Below are 24,348 nucleotides of genomic sequence, written 5' to 3'. Positions count from 1 at the left end.
AGTATTGTTTTTAGATAAAACAATAAATATATTCAGATGTCAAATAATGATAATTGATTAAAACACAATGTCTTGCAATGAAGGTCTACAGTATCCTCAGTATCACGCTAAGGGAGCACCATGGTGTAACTGGAGGACGGCTAGCTTCTGTCCTCCGCTGGTTACATTGACTTCATTACAAAACCTAGGAGGGTCTTGGTTCTCACCCCCTTCCATGGACTTACACAGTAATTATGACAACTTCCAGAGGATCTTCTCAAACCTATTAGAGCTGTTGCAGCATGAACTGACATGTTGTCCACCCAATCAAAGGATCAGAGAGTGAATCTAGTACTGAAAGTATAAGCTACAGTTAGTGCATAAAATGTAGTGAGTAGTTGATTCAAAGAGAGAGAAAGACAATAGCTGAACAGTTTAACAAATTAATTTCTTCCAAAATTAAGGAGAAGCAAGAGAAGAGAGAGATTGAGAGAGCTATATATTAGATGTACAGTGCCTTGCGAAAGTATTCGGCCCCCTTGAACTTTGCGACCTTTTGCCACATTTCAGGCTTCAAACATAAAGATATAAAACTGTATTTTTTTGTTAAGAATCAACAACAAGTGGGACACAATCATGAAGTGGAACGACATTTATTGGATATTTCAAACTTTTTTAACAAATCAAAAACGGAAAAATTGGGCGTGCAAAATTATTCAGCCCCCTTAAGTTAATACTTTGTAGCGTCACCTTTTGCTGCGATTACAGCTGTAAGTCGCTTGGGGTATGTCTCTATCAGTTTTGCGCATCGAGAGACTGAAATTTTTTCCCATTCCTCCTTGCAAAACAGCTCGAGCTCAGTGAGGTTGGATGGAGAGCATTTGTGAACAGCAGTTTTCAGTTCTTTCCACAGATTCTCAATTGGATTCAGGTCTGGACTTTGACTTGGCCATTCTAACACCTGGATATGTTTATTTTTCAACCATTCCATTGTAGATTTTGCTTTATGTTTTGGATCATTGTCTTGTTGGAAGACAAATCTCTGTCCCAGTCTCAGGTCTTTTGCAGACTCCATCAGGTTTTCTTCCAGAATGGTCCTGTATTTGGCTCCATCCATCTTCCCATCAATTTTAACCATCTTCCCTGTCCCTGCTGAAGAAAAGCAGGCCCAAACCATGATGCTGCCACCACCATGTTTGACAGTGGGTATGGTGTGTTCAGGGTGATGAGCTGTGTTGCTTTTACGCCAAACATAACGTTTTGCATTGTTGCCAAAAAGTTTGATTTTGGTTTCATCTGACCAGAGCACCTTCTTCCACATGTTTGGTGTGTCTCCCAGGTGGCTTGTGGCAAACTTTAAACGACACTTTTTATGGATATCTTTAATAAGAAATGGCTTTCTTCTTGCCACTCTTCCATAAAGGCCAGATTTGTGCAATATATACGACTGATTGTTGTCCTATGGACAGAGTCTCCCACCTCAGCTGTAGATCTCTGCAGTTAATCCAGAGTGATCATGGGCCTCTTGGCTGCATCTCTGATCAGTCTTCTCCTTGTATGAGCTGAAAGTTTAGAGGGACGGCCAGGTCTTGGTAGATTTGCAGTGGTCTGATACTCCTTCCATTTCAATATTATCGCTTGCACAGTGCTCCTTGGGATGTTTAAAGCTTGGGAAATATTTTTGTATCCAAATACGGCTTTAAACTTCTTCACAACAGTATCTCGGACCTGCCTGGTGTGTTCCTTGTTCTTAATGATTCTCTGCGCTTTTAACGGACCTCTGAGACTATCACAGTGCAGGTGCATTTATACGGAGACTTGATTACACACAGGTGGATTGTATTTATCATCATTAGTCATTTAGGTCAACATTGGATCATTCAGAGATCCTCACTGAACTTCTGGATAGAGTTTGTTGCACTGAAAGTAAAGGGGCTGAATAATTTTGCAAGTCCAATTTTTCAGTTTTTGATTTGTTACAAAAGTTTGAAATATCCAATAAATGTCGTTCCACTTCATGATTGTGTCCCACTTGTTGTTGATTCTTCACAAACAAATACAGTTTTATATCTTTATGTTTGAAGCCTGAAATGTGGCAAAAGGCCGCAAAGTTCAAGGGGGCCGAATATTTTCGCAAGGCACTGTATATTATATTGGATGCAGCTAGCTAGTTTAGCCTGCTCAAACACCCAGCTCAAACAGAGAGGGATGTTATGTTAGCTAGCTGGCTATATAACACTGGAACTCCTACAAATCTAGGTAAGCTTTTGATTTTATTACATTTATTGCCGTTGGGGCCATCCGGTGTAACTGCTAAACTGCTTTCTGACTGTACACTGTACTAACGCGTTATTTATTGTAGCTACACTTCATGAACAAAAGTAGGTGGACACCTACTCGTTGAACATCTCATTCCAAAATCATGGGCATTAATATGGAGTTGGTCCCTCCTTTGCGGCTATAACAGCCTCCACTCTTCTGGAAACTTTCCACTAGATGTTGGAACATTGGTGTGGGAACTTGCTTCCATTCATAAGGGCACAAGGTGAGACCCTAATGCAGACACAGGAGGCAGATGGTAGAGCTCCGATATTTATTATCAAATCAAATTTATTTATATAGCCCTTCGTACGTCAGCTGATATCTCAAAGTGCTGTACAGAAACCCAGCCTAAAACCCCAAACAGCAAACAATGCAGGTGTAAAAGCACGGTGGCTAGGAAAAACTCCCTAGAAAGGCCAAAACCTAGGAAGAAACCTAGAGAGGAACCGGGCTATGTGGGGTGGCCAGTCCTCTTCTGGCTGTGCCGGGTAGAGATTATAACAGAACATGACCAAGATGTTCAAATGTTCATAAATGACCAGCATGGTCAAATAATAATAAGGCAGAACAGTTGAAACTGGAGCAGCAGCACAGTCAGGTGGACTGGGGACAGCAAGGAGCCATCATGTCAGGTAGTCCTGGGGCACGGTCCTAGGGCTCAGGTCCTCCGAGAGAGAGAAAGAAAGAGAGAATTAGAGAGAGCATATGTGGGGTGGCCAGTCCTCTTCCGGCTGTGCCGGGTGGAGATTATAACAGAACGTGGCCAAGATGTTCAAATGTTCATAAATGACCAGCATGGTTGAATAATAGTAAGGCAGAACAGTTGAAACTGGAGCAGGAGCATGGCCAGGTGGACTGGGGACAGCAAGGAGTCCTCATGTCAGGTAGTCCTGGGACATGGTCCTAGGGCCCAGGCCAGTTGAAACTGGAGCAGCAGCATGGCCAGGTGGACTGGGGACAGCAAGGAGTCATCATGTCAGGTAGTCCTGGGGCATGGTTCTAGGGCTCAGGTCCTCCGAGAGAGAGAAAGAAAGAGAGAAGGAGAGAATTAGAGAACGCACACTTAGATTTACACAGGACACCGAATAGGACAGGAGAAGTACTCCAGATAAACAAACTGACCCTAGCCCCCCGACACATAAACTACTGCAGCATAAATACTGGAGGCTGAGACAGGAGGGGTCAGGAGACACTGTGGCCCCATCCGAGGACACCCCCGGACAGGGCCAAACAGGAAGGATATAACCCCACCCACTTTGCCAAAGCACAGCCCCCACACCACTAGAGGGAAATCTTCAACCACCAACTTACCATCCTGAGACAAGGCCGAGTATAGCCCACAAAGATCTCCGACACGGTTATAACAAGGGAGTAGGCAAAGGCAGGTCGGGGAAAGGCGAGAGTTCATAAACCAGGTCAGAGTCCAAGCAGTACCAGACGATAGGCAGTCTCGAGGTCAGGCCAGGCAGGGGTCAGAAACCAGATCCGAGTCCAAAACAGTACAAGGGGATAGGCAGGCTGGTAGTCAGAACAGGCAGGCTGGTAGTCAGAACAGGCAGAGTGGTCAGGCAGGCTGGGTTCGGAGTCAGTACAGGCAAGGGTTGAAACCAGGAGGACTAGAAACAAACAGAGACGGGGAAGAATAGGAGCAAGGAAAACCGCTGGTTGACTTGGCAAACAAGACGAACTGGCACAGAGAGACAGGAAACACAGGGATATATACACCGGGGATAATAAGCGACACCTGGAGGGAGTGGAGACAATCACAAGGACAGGTGAACTAGATCAGGGTGTAACACCATTCGGCCACAAGAGCGTTAGTGAGGTCAGGCACTGATGTTGGGCGATTAGACCTGGCTCGCAGTCGGCGTACCAATTCACCCCAAAGGTGTTTGATGGGGTGGCGGTCAGGGCTATGTGCAGGCCAGTCAAGTTCTTCCACGCCGACCTCGACAAACCACTTCTATATGGACCTCGGTTTGTGCACGGGAGCATTGTCATGCTGAAACAGGAAAGGTCGTTCCCCAAACTGGTCGTTCTCCAACTTTGCCACAAAGTTGGAAGCACAGAATCATTTAGAATGTCATTGTATGCTGCAACGTTAAGATTTCCCTTCACTGGAACAAAGGGGCCTAGCCCGAACCATGACAAACAGCCCCAGACCATTAATTCCACTCCACCAAACTTTACAGTGAGCACTAGGCATTCGGGCAGGATTTGAATACCAAACACAAAAATTATAAATAATAATTGCACACTTATTTTCAACATTCCATAACATTTTCTAAAGTTGTCAGGGTCACACCCCCACACTTATTATCACAGAAAAGACAAAAATGTAATCTCATGGGACAACAGTGACTTGTATGGCCTCGGAGATATGACCAAGAACTGATGGACAAAAATGTATTGCTGGGTCTCAGGAGGAGCTCTTAATGCAGTCTCAATTACCATTGGGTCTTCAATGCCACTTGCTCCTTCCACTCTTCTCACTGCCTCCAAATAGGAGACCCACTGGACAACCCTTTTTCGCACCACCTCTGTCTCCTTCACCCTAACAAAGCAATTTGGGGATTTGGGTGCAGGTTCGTCAACACAGTTGCAGCTGTAACAGTATAACTTTACATCCGTCCCCTCGCCCATACCCGTGCGCGAACCAGGGACCTTCTGCACACATCGACAACAGTCACCCACGAAGCATCGTTACCCATCGCTCCACAAAAGCTGGCATACACTCAAAACATTTTGAAGAATCTTAGCCGAGAAGAGATCAACATCCGACGAGCTTCTCCTTCACGTCTCTATGGATTAAAATGACAATTTTTGGGGGCACTGAAAATGGCCCCCAAAAGGTTGTTTCAAGAACCCCATAGGAGGTGGGGTTAATTGAGGAACCTCCTTAGTTGGTGGGGGTTCTTGCAGGAGCCTAACTGCCCAACTGAATTTGAAAGGATTGCAGGTTAAGGTATCTAAACTTTTACTGATGTATGACAATTGGGTATTTTTGACCCATTGATTCGACTACGTAGTATACCACCCCAGGCCATACTGGACCAAACACGTGGGACAGTACAAAGGTTTTCTCATTGGGCACACCTCCTCCCAGTCAGTTCCAGTTATGGCTCTTTCTGCCCTCCTCCTGAAATCGTCGCGCAATCCGATTGGTCCTCCGCTGCAGCGTGAGGCCAAAAGTAACCCATCTTCGCATCACACCATTCGTTGCTGTCAAAAACGTCTCTTGTAGTTGCGTTAGGTCATCATAGTGTGATGTTTGTTTGGAAATACATGTCTGAACCAGAGTGAATAAATAATCACCCATCCTTTGGGATAAAATATCCAGGATTGCTTGTCGGTTTATTTCACACGGTGAGTATTTTAAGCTCATTACGAGTACACTGACTGTCTGTGTACAGTATAACGCTAAGTAGCTAGCTGCCTGTATATAACTACACCTTGCATGCCACTGTGCTAGCTAGTAAGATGCCGGTCTGACTAGCTAGCTAGCTACAAATGTCAGTAACCAACCATTTCTTATATGATACGCATTCACATCCACCATATTTGTATTGCGACGAAGGCGTTTTGATTATCGTAGTTAAACCATAACGCGACACACAATTTAGTATTTATTCGCATGATTTGATGTAGCTACTGTAGCTAGCTAGCTAACATTTGTTACTTTGCTCGACATAGGGTTCCCATCCATAAGATTCACCAGTTTTGGGCCGTGCGGGGGAGACATTTATTTTCCCCATCATTAGTCAACATGGCCTCGATGGTAGACGTAATATAGTAAACGTAAATCCGGAATACTCTATTTAGTTTGCAATGTTTCGTTTAATTCGTATGGTATGTATTAATATGTGGCTAATCATCCAATTCGTATGCTATGCTGCAAATGTCCGTTTGTGAACTATGCTGCAAATGTCAATTCTTCGTGGCTAATGTTATTATTATTATTTATTAGGCTATGAGTTAGGGTTGGGCAGTGGTTTCTACTAGTTATGGGTACTTTTCAGCCGTGTACTTTGTCTACTTCGCAAGGCCGAAAAAAGTCAGCAAAACTCTCTCCCGCTTGAATGAATGATGGGAATTAACTCGGCTACTTTTCGATTCGCAAGTCAGTCGTCAGCTGAGCCATCTCTCTTTAGGATGAACAATATGCATCTTCTAGCGATCTATTGATGCATATCACGAAGTGAGCGATGACATAGAAACACTACTGGTTTGACAGTCTGCTGTCTGTCACGCTTCACTATACCTGGGTGTGTGTGTTGTGTACGCTGTGGATGCAGTCACATTTCTTTACATGGATGGAGAGGGCATTATATGTCCTTTCAATGTCTGAGTCCTGTATAATGTAGTAACAATGATTCCAAATCCACTTAGCCTATTGTGTTTTGGCACATTCATTTATTTTATTTTGCGGGTTTCCTATGCAGCCACGAAATGCTGGTGCGTAGGCTTACTGTGATTTGATTTACGAACTGCAAACTTGACAATGTAGTTATGTCTATGGTATCGTAACAGGACAAGTAAATGAAAGATATTGTTAGTGTTTTTGATATGAAGTCCATCAGGACTTTCCAGGCAGACGTTAAAGTGAGTGACTCGTCAGTAGCCTACCAAATCGCATTGGTAAGAGTCATTAATTTGACTCTCTAATTTGTAGCCTTTTTGGTGATTATCTCCAGATAAATTATGAAAACATTAGATGAAGATCAGTCCTCCTCACTGCAGGAACAAAATGTAGGTTAGTGGAGCAATAGCCTCACTCTGGTCCAAAATATTATAAAATAAAATGGATTGAATTGTTTTTAAAGCTAATGACACTTGTGGTATTTTCAGAGATTGATATAGGTCTACTGATTTAATCAGTTTTGACAATGGACTGCTGTTTTCAGTGTAGGAAGGCCCATGATTAACACCTGCTTCATTCTTCAGTCATACCTGTATTGCAGATGGCTGAGAATTCCTCTTTAAAATGAAGTTTAAAGCCTGTGGAAGTCAGCAGACTCTTAAAATTATTTAATAAGAAATCTGTTGGTCAGTTGTTAAACAAGTACTTTTTTTGAATAAATGACAAACAGCAGTTCACTTTTTGAAGTTCTTTCAATAATAATAATAATGTCTCAACATTTATGGACCCAGAACTTAATTGAGCATCTCTTGTTTATTTTAGAGACCAATTTTTCTGTTGGTGAAAAATCAGGTCCTATTAAAAACATACTTTATGTAAAGTTGTTGGTGCTATAACTTGCAAAATAAACAAATGTGACTTTTGATGACAAAATACTGTTTTGTTTCTAACATTATAACTGTTTTCCTCAATTAAAATCTGCTTCATGTTTTATTTCCTTGCTGCGATACTTCAGAGTATCGTGATACTGGTATTGTGACAACACTGCAAGAGTGTTCAATCATTTCACTGTGTATTTAGGATGGAATCATGCTAAAACACTAAAGTTGTCCTGGATGAGATTTGAACACGCAACTTCCTATCCACACCGAACAATCACCCTACTTTAGGTTTTGTCTTAAGTAAACTTCTTTCTTATGCAACCATATCAAACGTAAGATATCATACTAATTTCAGTGTCCCGGATTTACATTTACTATGTTATGTCTTCTCTATGATACCAGGTTGTTAGAGCCCTGTTGTAAAACATAATGTATTATCATGCTGGGTAGCTATGTCTTTGATCAGTGCTGTTCACTCACCTTCACTTAAATTATGTCTGCGGTGCTGGGCTTGTTTTTCAGGTCCAGCAGCTTAAACTGCTGCTGATAAGGTGTGTCTGTCTTCTGGTTGCTCTGCTCATGCGCAGTTGCAATTTTGAGAAATTATACCCCCTCAAAGACTAATATCAAGGCAGACTATGCCTCTCAAACCAGTCAACTAGCAGTAGTTGACTACATGGTTTTGGATTGGAGTTTGTAGCTGTGAGATATATTACAGTAAGCACTTTATTTAAGAAGGATTGGGAGGTATTGCAATCTACCATTCTTTTTGCAATATGAATGCAGCGTCAGCATAATTGTTGTGCAACTCAACTCACTGATGAAGTCTGACTAACAGCAGCCCATGACAGGATAACCCTGTCATCACGCTGTGGCCTGACTTGAGTACTCAGTCTATCTCCTGCTTTATAAATACATGTGGTTTTGATTCCCCTCTCCCTCCAGTGTTCACAGCCTGCCAGGGTGTTGACAGTCCAGCCATGGCACAGCAGGATGCGCCTGCCAATAAGGCTGCTGCCCCGAACCTGGCCGTGCTGCACTCCAATTTTATCATCGGCTCTGTGTCAGAGGAGAACTCTGAGGATGAGTTTTTGGGGAAGCCAGACCTGACGCTGGGCCTGGAGGAGAAGGAGCGCTCCATATCCCCCACCTCTAGCCTCAGTTCAGAGAACAGCAGCTACGAGATGGGCTTTGACAACATTGACGGACCCCACATGAGGTCAGAACCCAGGCTTTTCTTTCTTGTTTGTTTTACCTGAGTCTCTCTGTTTGGTTTGTATTGTGTATCCAGGCATGGCATCCACACAAGTGTTTAATCATACATGGTCTTTACGGAAGCTACCATTATCTCAATAGATTATACAAGATGGTACTGCACTAGCTTTGATTGCAGCAACAATCTTCCCCCAGTCATATGGGAGGAAGAAACCTCCAATACAGACCTGTCTTCATCAAATGAGTCTGGAGGGGAGTATTCTGAAATGGCAGCAGGAGGAGAACACTGGGTTCAGTTCAGTGCTAACCCCCTGGCTGGCTCACTCTTCTCTGCTGTGTGTGTTTAAAAACGTGGCCAGGCCAGCTTCACACCCTGCCTGCTATAGAGGAGCTGTGTGTTCTGGGAGGACTGGCCTCCCTGCTGCTTGCTGTCCTTCTGCCAGCAGCCTCAGCCCAGAGCTCTCCCTGGTTTCACCAGCTCTCCTTTGTATTCAGTGGCTCTTCTTACAGCTACTGGGACGAGGCTGTAGAGAATGGAAGTTGTGAATGAGTGTGGTATACATCAGACTTGATTTGTATGGTTAAGTGGCAAATATGGTGCTGGCAGGAAGAATATGGTTAAGTGAGGTTAAGCTAGAGTATATGCCTGCCTCGGCCCTGGGTTGTTGTTGGAATTGTAATAGAGACTCAGGCTGTGACAGTCATGGAATTTTGATGATGTTATTGGTCAGGCAAATGATCGCTGTCACCGTTATAACACTTTGAATAAAAACGATGATATATACATTTCTATATTACACATTTTCTTATCATCTGCGCCTGACTGCATGTGCTCCTGCTGCAGGGAGGGGCGTGTTGCCTAGGCAACCGAAAACGTGTCAACCACAACACCTTGCTTGTTTCAATAAGGAGCAACAAAGTTTCATCATGTTGTAGAGCAGAGATCATCAACTAGATTCAGCTGTGGGTGGACTTTTTTCTTCTTTTGAGTGGATTGTCAGGGGGCAGGAACATCGTTGCAAATAATTTCTATACTGCAAATTGACCGCAAGTAGCCCAAATATATAAATGTGTTTATTTAGGCTTCTTGCGGTCAATTTGCAGTATATAAGTTATTTGCAACGACGTTCCTGCCCCCTGACAATCCACTAAAGAAAACAAATTGGCCTGTGGCTAAATCTAGTTGATCCCTGCTCTACAATGTGATGAAATATTATATTTGAACATATTCATTTCAAACCTTGCTTATGTTTGTGTATGGTCACATACACTGAGTGTACAAAACATTAGAACATGCTCTTTCTGTGACAGCTTTCACCTGGTCAGTCTATGATCCCTTATTGATGCCACTTGTTAAATTCACTTCAATCAGTGTTGAAGGGGAGGAGACAAGTTAAAGAAGGCTTTTTAAGCTTTGAGACAATCAAGGCGTGGATTGTGTATGTGTGCCATTCAGAGGGTGAATGGGCAGGACAAAGATTTAAGTGCCTTTGAACAGGGTATGGTAGTAGGTGCCAGACACACTGGTTTGTGTCAAGAACTGTAACGCTGCTAGTTTCTTTTTACGCTCAAGTTTCCTGTGTAAAATCACTGAATTTGGCCACCAGTTGGGGGGCCCTTTTTTAGAGTCAATGTTAAAGCAGAAACTGACTCAACCGCACAAATGCCCGGCTGTCCAGTCTTCAGTCAGCTTTTTTAGAATACGTAAATGGTGTCATGGTTATTTTATTTTAATGCTGGTTTTCATCCATAATCACCGGTTACAGTTATACGGTGATTGTGCCAGCCCTAATAGAGACTGGTTAGAGTCAGGCCTACACTAACTCTAGCAGTAAAGTTTTAGTGTTCTAGTGGTCTAATACCCTGAGGAAGTAAATATTCACACTGCTGTTCACCTGTCAGCTAGGCCTAACTCTTTCATACACCTCGGGTTACATGCCATGGTTGGACAATAGCAGTGTACACATGTAACGGATGTGAAACGGCTAGCTTAGTTAGCGGTGTGCGCTAAATAGCGTTTCAATCGGTTACGTCACTTGCTCTGAGATCTTGAAGTAGTGTTTCCCCTTGCTCTGCAAGGGCCGTGGCTGTTGTGGAGCGATGGGTAACGATGCCTCGGGTGACTGTTGTCGTTGTGTGCAGAAGGTCCCTGGTTTGTGCCCGGGTATGGGCGAGGGGACGGTTTAAAATTATACTGTTACACACACTCCTATATTAACCTATTGGCAATCATTTGGTGGTAGGATAGAAAGAAAACAATTATAATGTACAGTGGGGGGGGGGAGTATTTAGTCAGCCACCAATTGTGCAAGTTCTCCCACTTAAAAAGATGAGGCCTGTAATTTATCATAGGTACACTTCAACTATGACAGACAAAATGAGAAGAAAAAAACCCAGAAAATCACATTGTAGGATTTTTTATGAATTTATTTGCAAATGACGGAAAATAAGTATTTGCTCAATAACAAAAGTTTATCTCAATACTTTGTCATTGCCAACAAAGGGTATATAACAGAGGTCAAACATTTTCTGTAAGTCTTCAAGGTTTTCACACACTGTTGCTGGTATTTTGGCCCTTTCCTCCATGCAGATCTCCTCTAGAGCAGTGTCGTTTTGGGGCTGTTGCTGGGCAACACGGACTTTCAACTCCCTCCATAGATTTTCTATTGGGTTGAGATATGGAGACTGGCTAGGCCACTCCAGGACCTTGAAATGCTTCTTACGAAGCCACTCCTTCGTTGCCCAGGCGGTGTGTTTGGGATCGTTGTCATGCTGAAAGACTCAGCCACGTTTCATCTTCAATGCCCTTGCAGATGGAAAGAGGTTTTCACTCAATCTCATGATACATGGCCCCATTCACTCTTTCCTTTACACGGATCAGTCGTCCTGGTCCCTTTGCAGAAAAACAGCCCCAAAGCATGATGTTTCCACCCCCATGTGTCACAGTAGGTATGGTGTTCTTTGAATGCAACTCAGCATTCTTTGTCCTCAACATGACGAGTTGAGTTTTTACCAAAAAGTTGTATTTTGGTTTCATCTGACCAAATTACATTCTCCCAATCTTCTGGATCATCCAAATGCTCTCTAGCAAACTTCAGACGGGCCTGGACATGTACTGGCTTAAGCAGGGGGACACGTCTGGCACTGCAAGATTTGAGTCCCTGGCGGCGTAGTGTGTTAATGATGGTTAGCTTTGTTACTTTGGTCCCAGCTCTCTGCAGGTCATTCACTAGGTCCCCCCGTGTGGTTCTGGGATTTTTTCTCACTGTTCTTGTGATCATTTTGACCCCACAGGGTGAGATCTTGCGTGGATCCCCAGATCGAGGGAGATTATCAGTGGTCTTGTATGTCTTCCATTTCCTAATAATTGCTCCCACAGTTGATTTCTTCAAACCAAGCTGCTTACCTATTGCAGATTCAGTCTTCCCAGCCTGGTGCAAGTACTACAATTTTGTTTCTGGTGTCCTTTGATAGGTCTTTGGTCTTGGCCATAGTGGAGTTTGGAGTGTGACTGTTTGAGGTTGTGGACAGGTGTCTTTTACACTGATAACAAGTTCAAACAGGTGCCATTTAATACAGGTAACGAGTGAAAGACAGAGAAGCCTCTTAAAGAAGTTACAGGTCTGTGAGAGCCAGAAATCTTGCTTGTTTGTAGGTGACCAAATACTGATTTTTTTTTTTTCCACCATAATTTGCAAATTCATTAAATCCTACAGTGTGATTTTCTGGATTTTTTTTCTTCTCATTTTGTCTGTCATAGTTGAAGTGTACCTAATGAAAATTACAGGCTTACTTTACTTTACCACTTTAAGTGGGAGAACTTGCAAAATTTGTGGCTGACTAAATCCTTTTTTGCCCCACTGTATATCAGATATCAAGTTAGGTTTAACTAAACATCATGGCGAAGTATTTACCTACAGTCTATTTGGTGTTGACTGAGCTTTCAGACTTATGATGTGCCAGTTTGACAAAGGAGGCATGTTTTTGTTGTTCCTTTTTTAGTGATCAGTTGTAGTCTCACAGCTCTCCACAGCTGCCCTCTCATGTCTGGTTGGGCTTCAGGGGACAGGGAATGTGAGCGTTGATGGTGAAACTGGACAGTGGGAGGGGAGACTCCTCCCCCACCCCTCTCTCCTATAGGGCAGGGAGGAGCTCAGCTTAGCTCTAACGGGAAGTGCCATTCTCTGGGGGGCTTCATTCAGAAGCCTCTGTCTGAATGTAGCATGCCTGCTGAGAGCACAGATCTCCCCATAATCATCATGATGCAACAGTGCAGTGTCAGGCCACAGCAGCCAGCCAACCGCACACTGGGGGCTCTGCCTCTGCCACACCCTCCTGGGTGAATGGATGCCTGCTCCTCCTCCCCATCCTCCCACTGGCTCTCTCTGTGGGTGGAGGCTAGTTTATTTTTCCCTCCGTGGAAATGCAAGAGTGTGCAAAGCTGTCATCAAGACAAAGGGTGGCTGCTCTGAAGAACCTCAAATATAAAATATATATTTTTGATGTGTTTAACACTTTGGTTACTACATGATTCCATGTGTAATTTCATAATTTTGATGTCTTCACTGTTATTCTACAATGTAGAAACACTTTGGACTGAGTAGGTGTGTCCAAACTTTTGATTGGTACTGTACATTTTTATGATAGATTGTGTTATGTTTATGCTGGGAAATGGTGAACCTCATCAACTGTACACTCTTAATGCGGAAATAATGTTAGTTGTTCACACAGACCAAGCATGTCTGGGCTGCACCTGGTCAAGCAGGGGCGAGACCGCCGTCGCATCGACCTGCAGAGAGATTTCACTGTGGCCTCCCCCGCCGAGTTCGTCACCCGCTTCGGAGGCAATAAGGTCATCGAGAAGGTAAGACCAGGGCTTCTTTAGCTTCTGTTGCCTAGTTTTACCACATTGACAGAGTATTTCAGAGACTAGTCCCCCACTCACAACTCTTCCTGTCTCAGGTCCTCATTGCCAACAATGGCATCGCGGCGGTTAAGTGCATGCGCTCCATCCGCCGCTGGGCTTACGAGATGTTCCGCAACGAGCGCGCCATCCGTTTTGTCGTCATGGTAACCCCCGAGGACCTGAAGGCCAATGCAGGTGTGCTTTACATTACGGAAGCATCACCACTAGTAACAGCAGAGTGACTAGTCTCTACCCATCCTCTCCTAACTCTGCTTAATAAACAAGCAGACCCTCGAGGCTCCCAGGGATGGACCAGAGCAGGCTGTCTGTTGGTTTTGTCCTGCAATGCACTGAACAGCCAAGCATGACCTAGTTCAGAAGAAAATGCTCTGTCTGATGGTGTAGAAAGGCAGTGCATTCTGAAAGTGCTGTCATGTGTAAATAGTTTGACACTGGTTTAGATGAGATGATATTGAGAGACAAAAGGTCAGATTAAATGTTGGACTGTTATACATGCTATCTTATGTGCAGAGCGAAATGGTTTTCACTCCACTATCTTCTACAGAGTACATAAAGATGGCCGACCACTATGTGCCGGTGCCAGGAGGGACCAATAACAACAACTATGCCAACGTGGAGCTCATTCTGGACATTGCCAAGCGAATACCTGTGCAGGTACTGGTAGACTATTTATTTAGGCCTTGAGTAGACCTTCTTTTAAATAATGATTCAACTTTCTTGAAATCTGTATTTGAACTTGTAGTGTTTGTAATTCTTGTCTTGTGTCTCCAGGCTGTATGGGCTGGGTGGGGCCACGCCTCTGAGAATCCCAAACTCCCAGAGCTACTCATGAAGAATGGCATTGCCTTCATGGGTAAGAATGTTTTCTACTGAGTCTAGATCTTTCTTCACACACAGAGCCATGGATACTGCTTTTAGCCCCACTGGCCTGTGGATGAGTTGGCCTGTAAGAAGTTTTCTGCTCCCACTTCCAGGTCCTCCTAGCCAGGCCATGTGGGCACTAGGGGACAAAATCGCCTCATCCATCGTGGCTCAGACAGCTGGCATACCTACCCTGCCATGGAGTGGAGCAGGTATGTCCGTGCACTGTTTAAAAAATATATATTTTTCATTAACCTTGTATTTAACCAGGCAAGTCAGTTAATAATTAAAAACAAATTCTTATTTACAATGACTGCCTACCAAAAGGCCTCCTGTGGGGACGGGGGTCCGGGATTAAAAATAAAAAAAATTAAAATATATAAATATAGGACAACACGCGTCACAACAAGAGACAACACAACACCACATAAAGAGAGACCTAAGACAACATAGCAAGGCAGCAACACATGACAACACAGCATTGTATCAACATAAAAAGAACATGGTAGCAGCATAAAACATGTTACAAACATTATTGGGCACAGACAACAGCAAGAAGGTATACATTACACAAAGCAGCCACAACTGTCAGATTGTCCATGATTGAGTCTTTGAATGAAGAGCGAGAGATAAAACTGTCTAGTTTGAGTGTTTGTTATAGCTCCTTCCAGTCGCTAGCTGCAGCGAACTGAAAAGAGGAGCGACCCAGGGATGTGTGCTTTGGGGACCTTTAACACAATGTGACTGGCAGAACGGGTGTTGGGTGTGGAGGATGAGGGCTGCAGTAGATATATCAGATGGGGGGCGCGAAGAGGGTTTTATAAATAAGCATGGATATTTCTGATGTCTTAAGTGTGTTGTCAGACGGCTCCCATAGTGTGTGTTAGACTTGGGCGGTATACCGGGATATATTGAAATACACACAGTGCATATATTTTTGTTGAATAATTGTTTTCACAAAAATCTAATTGAGCCAGTCACATGATGTTTGTCTCAAAGAGCAAACAGAAGTTTTGTGATGTGATGAATTAGTGTGAGAAAGGTGATCAGGTTATACTTGAAATTCACTAGCTACTAATGTTTGGCAGCTGAATATCTTATAACTTTAAGTTAACTATCTAAGATATGCCAAATAAATGTTTTCCAGCTCAGGGCTTCAGCTATGCATTTGGTTTGCTAACTTGCTAGCTATATGTGGCTAATTTGCCAGATCAATCTTCTTGGTTACAGCAGAGACGGTCAATCCCATCCTGGATGAAGTGCGAGTAGCCCTTTGAGTTAGTTGTATAACTTCATGAGCTGGGATTTCTGTGCTTGCAATTATTTTATGTTCGCTTGCATTTGTTATCATTTAACTAGCGTCCGCTATGGGAATTCGCTAGTACTTTGTTAGCATTTAACTAGCGTCCGCTATGGGAATTCGCTAGTACTTTGTTAGCATTTAACTAGCGTCCGCTATGGGAATTCGCTAGTACTTTGTTTGCATTTGTGAGGGGTGAAAGAAATGGAGCCCCTGCCGGTAATACCAAACACACTGGTATGGTACAGGAATGGTATGGAAATCTGGTTACCGCCCAACCCGTGTGTGTCTCAGGACTCACAGTGGATTGGACAGAGAGTGACCAGAAAAAGAGGATCATCAACGTTCCCCCTGATCTGTATGAGCTGGGCTGCATCCATGATGTGGAGGCAGGACTGAAGGCTGCGGAGGTGGTGGGCTACCCCGTAATGGTGAAGGCCTCCGAGGGAGGTGGAGGAAAGGGCATCCGCAAAGTCAACTGTGCTGATGACTTCCCCAACCTCTTCAGACAGGTTTGAAGTCCAGTCTAATTCCAGTATCACTAGAAGGTTAAGAGCTGAAATACATGATCAGTATGTGTATAATTATCTAAACTATGTGATCAGTATGATTATGATGCCTTCTCTCCTTGGCTCCTCAGGTCCAGACCGAGGTTCCAGGCTCACCCATCTTTGTGATGCAGCTGGCCAAACACGCTCGTCACCTGGAGGTCCAGCTCCTGGCCGACCAGTACGGCAACGCCATCTCCCTGTTCGGCAGGGACTGCTCCGTACAGCGGCGACACCAGAAGATCATAGAGGAGGCGCCCGCCACCATCTCCACCTCTGCCGTTTTTGAGGACATGGAGAGGGTATGGCCCAATTTGTGCTTTTGGATGGGAAGAGCTATGCCAATGTTTCATTTGAGAGAGACTATGACCAGAGGGACTTGTTGACCTGTGGTTAAGTTGTCGGGTTGTGACTGAGTGTCTATTCCTCACTCCTCAGTGTGCAGTGAAGCTGGCTAAGATGGTGGGCTACGTCAGTGCTGGCACAGTGGAGTATCTCTACAGCCAAGACGGCAGCTTTTACTTCCTAGAACTCAACCCTCGTCTACAGGTGGAACACCCCTGTACTGAGATGGTGGCCGACGTCAACCTGCCTGCTGCACAGCTACAGGTCTGTGTCTTTTTGGTTTTACTATCCTTATCGGTACCAGAAGTCTTCACAAAGATGGTAAAACAAGGACAGTTTGGGTATTTTAGGCTTAGGTGTTAGGTTTAGGGTTAGAGAAGCTAGGATTGTGAATGGGAATCAATTGTTTGGTCCCTACAAGGATAATAAGTCAAATAAACACGTGTGTCCTGCCCTGCTCATGTTCAGTCTGTTGTACGTCTCTGATGACACACTTCACTGTTCTCAAAGGTGTTTTATCCCAGGCCTCTGTCTCCATGGTAACTGGCTAGATTAGAGCGAGCTAAGCTACTCCGCAGCATCTAGACAGAGCTGTTGCTGAAGAAGGCTGGCGTCTGTCTGTGCTGTGGTGGAGGGATCTGCTCTCTGTCAATCTCTCTGCAGCATAGACACAATCTAATCTCACGAGGCAGGAAGGTACAGACCACAATGGGATACAACAGCGCTTTGACTCTGAGTTACACAAGTCCAGGCAGGAAGAGTCCATAGGAGAAAGTTCATAACCGTGTTCTAAGTGAGAGAAAAATATCTGTTTCATTCAAGATACAATGTTCCTCTTGTCAGCCAAATAAAACCCTAGCTACCATTTAGGAAATAAAAGGGACATTTTCCTTTGATAAAATTGTTAATAATGATCATGTCATTTCTAAACATTGGACTTTTCAATTCGTTTCACAGAATATTCTTAGTTCTACAGACTATAATGATTTTCCTCCAGATTGCCATGGGGATCCCCCTACACCGTATTAAGGACATCAGAATGATGTATGGGGTCCAGCCCTGGGGAGACTCTATGATTGACTTTGAGGGTCTGTCCACGGCCCCCTCCCCACGTGGACATGTCATCGCTGCCCGCATCACAAGTGAGAACCCGGATGAGGGTTTCAAGCCGAGCTCGGGCACGGTACAGGAGCTGAACTTCCGCAGTAACAAGAATGTGTGGGGATACTTCAGTGTGGCCGCGGCTGGAGGCCTGCATGAGTTTGCAGACTCTCAGTTTGGCCACTGCTTCTCCTGGGGAGAGAACCGAGAGGAGGCCATCTCGTGAGTACACACGCGTACACACACACACATTAGAAATACTCATGTAAAGTTTGTTGTGTTGTCAGTAAACCCAATGATGTATGGTAACACCTCTCCTGTGTGTGTAGTAACATGGTGGTGGCCCTGAAGGAGCTGTCTATCAGAGGAGACTTTAGGACCACAGTGGAGTACCTCATCAAGCTGCTGGAGACTGAGAGCTTCCAGCACAACACCATTGACACAGGCTGGCTTGACAGGCTCATCTCAGAGAAGATGCAGGCAGAGCGTCCTGACACCATGCTGGGCATAGTGAGCGGGGCTCTCCACGTGGCTGACGTCAACCTGAGGAACAGTGTCTCCAACTTCCTGCACTCTCTAGAAAGGTCAGCACTATTTTAAGCATTGAAGAATGTTACAACTTTAGTCCAGAGAGAAGCTGCAGTGCTCCGGTCACTTTGGGATTGCTATTGATTATGACCCTACACATCTCCACACACACACACAATCTCTCCCTCCTCTCTCCCCCTCTGCAGAGGCCAGGTGCTGCCCGCACACACCCTTCTCAACACCGTGGATGTGGAGTTGATCTATGAGGGTACTAAGTATTGTCTGAAGGTGACGCGTCAGTCCCCCAACTCCTACGTGGTCATCATGAACAGCACCGCTGCCGAGGTGGACGTCCATCGCCTCAGCGACGGGGGCCTGTTGCTCTCCTACGACGGCAGCAGCTACACCACCTACATGAAGGAGGAGGTGGACCGGTAGGCTGGATGGAAAGAAAGAATAAATGCGTTATTTTATTAAAAGTAATATTGAGGCGTTTGCTTGGGGTTGATTTTAGAATTGGGCAATAGACTGAAAGAGAATTTCTCCCAGGTACCGTATCACCATTGGGAACAAGACGTGTGTGTTTGAGAAGGAGAACGACCCGTCCCTGCTTCGCTCGCCCTCAGCAGGGAAACTCATCCAGTACACAGTGGAGGACGGGGGACACGTGTTCTCTGGCCAGTGTTACGCTGAGATAGAGGTGTGTGTGAGACATATGGTTGAGGTTTGGTTATATAAGCGAGATGTAGTTTGGCCATGGTCACACTCCATTAATGGAGTGAACAGGCATGTAAACAGTGTGTTTGTCTGTTTCAGGTGATGAAGATGGTGATGACTCTGACGGCGCTGGTGTCTGGCTGTATCCACTATGTTAAGAGACCCGGTGCCGTGCTGGAGCCTGGCTGTGTCATCGCCAAGCTGCAGTTGGATGATCCTGGCAGGGTACAACAGGTCAGTGTGGCAGGGCGTGTCTGACACTGGGGGGATTTAGAAATATTTGACTAAATATGCTCCTTTTGTGTTTTGTACCTGAAATATGGATAAGGTGTACAGAACATTCCATGTGAGACTTTAGAAGTATTTTGTAACGTGCGTGTCTCTCAGGCGGAGCTGCACCACGGGGCCCTGCCCGTCATCCAGGCGGCGGCGTTGAGAGGAGAGAAGCTCCACAGGGTCTTCCACAGCACCCTGGGCCACCTGGTGCACATCATGAGTGGCTTCTGCCTGCCTGAACCATTTTTCAGTGGAAAGGTAAGTTGTGCACTACTACTGGACACACACTAGTATACGCCCAAAGATGTAAAAACAAAAGACGCCAATATTCTGTGTTCATACATGAATCTGTTTTAAATTGGTAATATTGTGTTTCCCCAGCTAAAGGAATGGGTGGAAAGGCTGATGAAGACTTTTCGGGACCCCTCCCTGCCACTGTTGGAGCTACAGGACATTATGACCAGTGTGTCAGGACGGATCCCCCTCGCTGTAGAGAAATGCATCAAGAAGGAGATGGCCCAGTACGCCAGCAACATTACCTCTGTGCTCTGCCAGTTCCCCAGTCAGCAGGTACACACACACACGTTGTATTATTCAGGCTGGTTATTACATTATTTCTGATTATATGGAGAGTGCATTGGGAATACACCAGACTGATTGTTCTTTGGTCCAGATTGCCAACATCCTGGACAGTCATGCTGCCACTCTGAACAGGAAGTCGGAGAGAGAGGTGTTCTTCATGAACACTCAGAGCATTGTACAGCTGGTGCAGAAGTGAGTCCTGCTCTCAGCTTCAGGGATTTAAATTGTTGATAAATACACATACTGTGTTCACACAGATTCTCTCTGTGCCAAACCATGTCCATGTTGTCTCTGTGTCCAGGTACCGCAGTGGCATCCGTGGTCACATGAAGGCTGTGGTGATGGACCTGCTCAGACAGTACCTCAAAGTAGAGGTCCAGTTCCAGCATGGTGAGGAACATTACACTCTACTGCAAACATCTGCAGGCTGTTAAGCAATGGGTATCCTGGGTTGGTATAGGGGGGAAAGGAAAGGATGAGTCTTGTTTTTTTTAGTCCTGTTGGTCTTTGATTTATAAATAGGATTCAAAAGGTCTTCTCTTAGGACTGCAGTTGCTCTATTTGTCAATGTGAGGGCACTGTTAGACAACACACATTTCAGTTGCGCCTTACTTTGAGCTCCGGTTGATTTTCGTTTTCCTCTGAATCCTGTTTTGTGTGTGATTCCAGGACACTACGACAAGTGTGTGTTCACACTGCGTGAGGAGAACAAGAGCGACATGGCCAACGTGTTAAACTACATCTTCTCACACGCCCAGGTCACCAAGAAGAACCTCCTGGTCACCATGCTTATTGTAAGTCCTTCCCTCCTTTAGAAATACATTGGTCATGATTCATTCCTAAGTGTCTGTGTGACACAGTTGACTGTGTGTTTTCCTGTTTGTCTAAGACCAGAGTTTGTGTGTTGTAGGACCAGCTGTGTGGTCGTGACCCCACCCTGACTGATGAGCTGATGGCCATTTTGACAGAGCTCACCCAGCTCAGCAAGACAACCAACGCCAAGGTGGCACTGCGCGCCCGCCAGGTCAGCACTCATCACTTCCTGTCTCTCTGAAGGGTCTCTTCCTGTTATTGTGATTGACCGGGGTAGAGTTGTCATCTTCTCACTCCCCTCCGTCTCCTCCTCAGGTGCTGATCGCCTCCCACCTCCCGTCCTACGAGCTCCGCCACAACCAGGTGGAGTCCATCTTCCTCTCTGCCATCGACATGTATGGACACCAGTTCTGCATCGAGAACCTGCAGGTAGGGACCATGGCCGTTGACTTTTTATTGGCATTGCTTCAAGGCAGTATATTGAGGATTTGTTACTTTTTCACAGCCTTTTCAAGATTCTGAATTCTCTCTCGTTCTTTGTAGAAACTGATCTTGTCTGAGACGTCCATCTTTGATGTGCTGCCCAACTTCTTCTACCACAGTAACCAGGTGGTCCGGATGGCTGCCCTGGAGGTGAGAGGAAGCAAATCGTGGTTTTTGTATTCAAAGCCACCGTAGCTGGTTGCCCAGAGAATTTAACCGTATTTGCCAATGAACTAAGAGGGACATTTCAGGGGATTAAAGGAGACAATCCTCCACTAGCCAGATCTCTACTGTGTTAACTCTCGTGTCTGTGTTCCCCACCCCAGGTGTACGTACGTAGAGCCTACATCGCCTATGAGCTCAACAGCGTCCAGCACAGACAGCTGAAGGACAACACCTGCATTGTAGAGTTCCAGTTCATGCTGCCTACCTCCCACCCCAACCGGTACGTACACGCACAGGAGATGGTTCTATATGGGAGGTGGTTCTACGGTGCTTTTGGAAAGTATTCAGACCCCTTCACTTTTTTACATTAGACTTTTTCAAAAATTAAGTGAACTGTTTACCTCCTCAATCTACTACACACAATACCCCATAATGACAAAGCAAAAACAGGTTTTTAGACTTTTGCAGATTTATTAAAAACAGAAACCTTATTTACATAAGTTTTCTGACACTTTGCTATGATATTCGAAATATTTATCAGTATATCCTGTTTCCATTGACCATCCTTGATGTTTCTACAACTTGATTGGAGTTCACCTGTGGTAAATTCAATTGATTGGACATTGATTGGATTTGGAAAGGCACAGGCCTGAATGCCAAGCGTCAAGTCTGGAGGAAACCTATGGTGGTGGCAGCATCGTGCTGTGGGGATGTTTTTCGGCAGGGACTGGGAGTCATGATCGAGGGAAAGATAAACAGAACAAAGTACTTGGTGAACCTGCTCCAGAGCTCTCAGGACCTCAGGCTGGGGTGAAGGTTCACCTTCCAAAAGGACCCTAAGCACACAGCCAAGAAAACACAGGAGTGGCTTCGGGACAAGTCTCTGAATGTCCTAATTAAGTGGCCCAGACTTTAATCCAATCGAACATCTCTGGAGAGACCTGAAAATATTTGTGCAGCAACGCTCCCAATTCAACCTGATAAAGCGTGAGAGGATCTGCAGAGAAGAATGGGAGAAACTCTTCAAATACAGATGTGCCAAGCTTGTAGCACAATACCCAAGAAGACTTGAGGCTGTAATTACTGCCAAAGGTGCTTCAACAAAGTACAGAATAAATGGTCTGAATACTTATGTAAATGTGGTTTCAGTTTTTGTAGTTTTTATAAATCTGCAAGAATGTCTAAACCTTTTTTTTTCTTTGTCATTATGGGTTATTGTGTGTGGATTGATGAGGTAAGAAAACAATTTAAATCATTTAGAATAAGGCTGTAACGTAACAAAACGTGAAAATAGTGAGGGTCTGAATACTTTCCCAATGCCCTTTATATGGGAGGTGGTTCTACATGGGAGATGAGCACTAACAGAGACCAGAGTTTTCAGGAGAGTACTGTCTTTCACCATCTCCAGAAGGGTCCAGTTCTCATCCATGGTGCCATGCTTCGTGTACCCACAGTCCACTGTGTTCAACCCCTGAAAAACACACCTCATGTGCAAACGCAGGTGTTCTGTGAGAGCTCAAATACTTTCTCTCGTTTACAAAAAAATGTGTGAGTGGAAACTAACTAGTCTCCTGTCAGCATAAGAGTCCACTTTTGTCGATCTGTCCACTGGATGACTACAAGATTGACATGTTCTGAAGATCTGTTTCAGTAACACACAACCAGAGTGACTCAGGACTTGTACTGTACATGTTCAGCGTTTGTGTCGACTGCCCGTTACTGATCCCAGATAATAGATGTTCTGTGTGTGATGTTGTGGATGATCATGTCTTTGCTTCTTGCTGTTGTGCCCATGTAACATTTTGATATGGCTGATAAATAACTGTGATCCAGTGTGTTGACCCCCTCAGACATGAGGGGTCGTCTCCATTGACTGCTATGCTCAGATTGTTGCAGGCACCTGCTTTAACCTATTTTAAAATGTTTAACCCAGTTGCTTTAACCAACCATGATTGGCTTCCTCTTTGGAACTAAGCTAGCTGCGTGCATGTCTCCCACCTCGGGAATGAACCAATACCCTGACCAAAGAATAGGCTTCTAGGGAGGTTTAGGACTATTGTTGCATTTCTGGAGGATCAATCCTAGAGTCCAATGTGTATGTTTATGAGACAATACATTTGTTGTAATGATCCTTAGTCTGACACCACTGAGCATCCAGGCCATGTGCTGCCTGCCATTTGTAATATATTGTTAGTTCATGAAGCCCTTGAAGTCAACCATAAGGCCTATGTCATGTGTTACTCCTGACAACCTAACAAATTCTAACAGTGTTCAAAATGTACCATATTAGACGCCAACCATATCCATAATACGTAGTCTCACACTTGTATGAGTCACACACACACTTCTCTGAGCCCTGACTGCTTCCTTAAACTGATGCCTGCCTAACTAACCAATCAGTGTTGTTTGATTGCAGAGGGAACATCCCAACTCTTAACAGGTATAGTACACATTATTCTTATTGCAACCAATATGTAGACTTCAGTGGAGGCTGGTGGGAGGAGCTCTAGGAGGACGGGCTCATTGGAATGGGTGGAACGGTATCAAACATATGGAAACCACGTTTGACTCCGTTCCATTTATTATATTCCAGCCATTACAATGAGCCTGTCCTCCTATAGCGCCTCCCACCAGCCTCCTCTGGTAGACCTGAGACGTTCTAGACTAGAAAGCAGCATGGTCAACAATCTGCAGAGAAACTTTACTGAAAGCCTTAATGCCTGCAACATTTTGAATTGAATTGTAATTCTACCATTTACACTTAACACAAATTTAAACGCAACATGTAAAGTTTTTTTTCATGAGCTGTAATTAAAGAACACAGAAATTTTCCATATCCACATAAAAGCTTATTTTTCTCATTTTGTGCAAATTTGTTTACATCCCTGTATGAACTAACTCAGTAAAATATTTTAAATTGTTGCGTATATATTTCTGTTCATTGT

General features: G+C 44.5%; 1 protein-coding gene across 6 annotated transcripts in view; it reads left to right on the top strand.

Annotated features, from left to right (window-relative positions):
• Positions 1 to 5,508: 5,508 nt before the first annotated feature.
• Positions 5,509 to 24,348, top strand: part of LOC123998972 (acetyl-CoA carboxylase) — a 48,253-nt gene continuing 29,413 nt past the window's right edge. For 2 of the 6 annotated variants that reach the window (XM_046304263.1, XM_046304261.1), the window contains exons 1-25: positions 5,509 to 5,667; positions 8,488 to 8,761; positions 13,489 to 13,621; positions 13,720 to 13,858; positions 14,229 to 14,338; positions 14,456 to 14,537; positions 14,659 to 14,757; positions 16,140 to 16,357; positions 16,486 to 16,695; positions 16,832 to 17,002; positions 17,736 to 18,061; positions 18,169 to 18,423; positions 18,574 to 18,801; positions 18,917 to 19,067; positions 19,184 to 19,318; positions 19,472 to 19,618; positions 19,742 to 19,930; positions 20,034 to 20,134; positions 20,244 to 20,332; positions 20,612 to 20,736; positions 20,853 to 20,966; positions 21,071 to 21,184; positions 21,299 to 21,388; positions 21,565 to 21,683; positions 23,820 to 23,843. In XM_046304263.1, the coding sequence (XP_046160219.1) occupies positions 8,523 to 8,761; positions 13,489 to 13,621; positions 13,720 to 13,858; positions 14,229 to 14,338; positions 14,456 to 14,537; positions 14,659 to 14,757; positions 16,140 to 16,357; positions 16,486 to 16,695; positions 16,832 to 17,002; positions 17,736 to 18,061; positions 18,169 to 18,423; positions 18,574 to 18,801; positions 18,917 to 19,067; positions 19,184 to 19,318; positions 19,472 to 19,618; positions 19,742 to 19,930; positions 20,034 to 20,134; positions 20,244 to 20,332; positions 20,612 to 20,736; positions 20,853 to 20,966; positions 21,071 to 21,184; positions 21,299 to 21,388; positions 21,565 to 21,683; positions 23,820 to 23,843 (3,608 nt within the window). In that variant the 5' untranslated portion in view covers positions 5,509 to 5,667; positions 8,488 to 8,522. Of the gene's footprint in view, positions 5,668 to 8,487; positions 8,762 to 13,476; positions 13,622 to 13,719; positions 13,859 to 14,228; positions 14,339 to 14,455; positions 14,538 to 14,658; positions 14,758 to 16,139; positions 16,358 to 16,485; positions 16,696 to 16,831; positions 17,003 to 17,735; positions 18,062 to 18,168; positions 18,424 to 18,573; positions 18,802 to 18,916; positions 19,068 to 19,183; positions 19,319 to 19,471; positions 19,619 to 19,741; positions 19,931 to 20,033; positions 20,135 to 20,243; positions 20,333 to 20,611; positions 20,737 to 20,852; positions 20,967 to 21,070; positions 21,185 to 21,298; positions 21,389 to 21,564; positions 21,684 to 23,819; positions 23,844 to 24,348 lie in introns of all 6 variants that reach the window. The other 4 variants (XM_046304262.1, XM_046304260.1, XM_046304265.1 and 1 more) reach the window with 3 other exon arrangements.

This window comes from Oncorhynchus gorbuscha, linkage group LG16, assembly GCF_021184085.1.
Source record: "Oncorhynchus gorbuscha isolate QuinsamMale2020 ecotype Even-year linkage group LG16, OgorEven_v1.0, whole genome shotgun sequence".
Lineage (NCBI taxonomy): Eukaryota > Metazoa > Chordata > Actinopteri > Salmoniformes > Salmonidae > Oncorhynchus > Oncorhynchus gorbuscha.
Note: the sequence above shows the minus strand (reverse complement) of the source record. Positions and strands in the feature narration are given on the sequence as shown.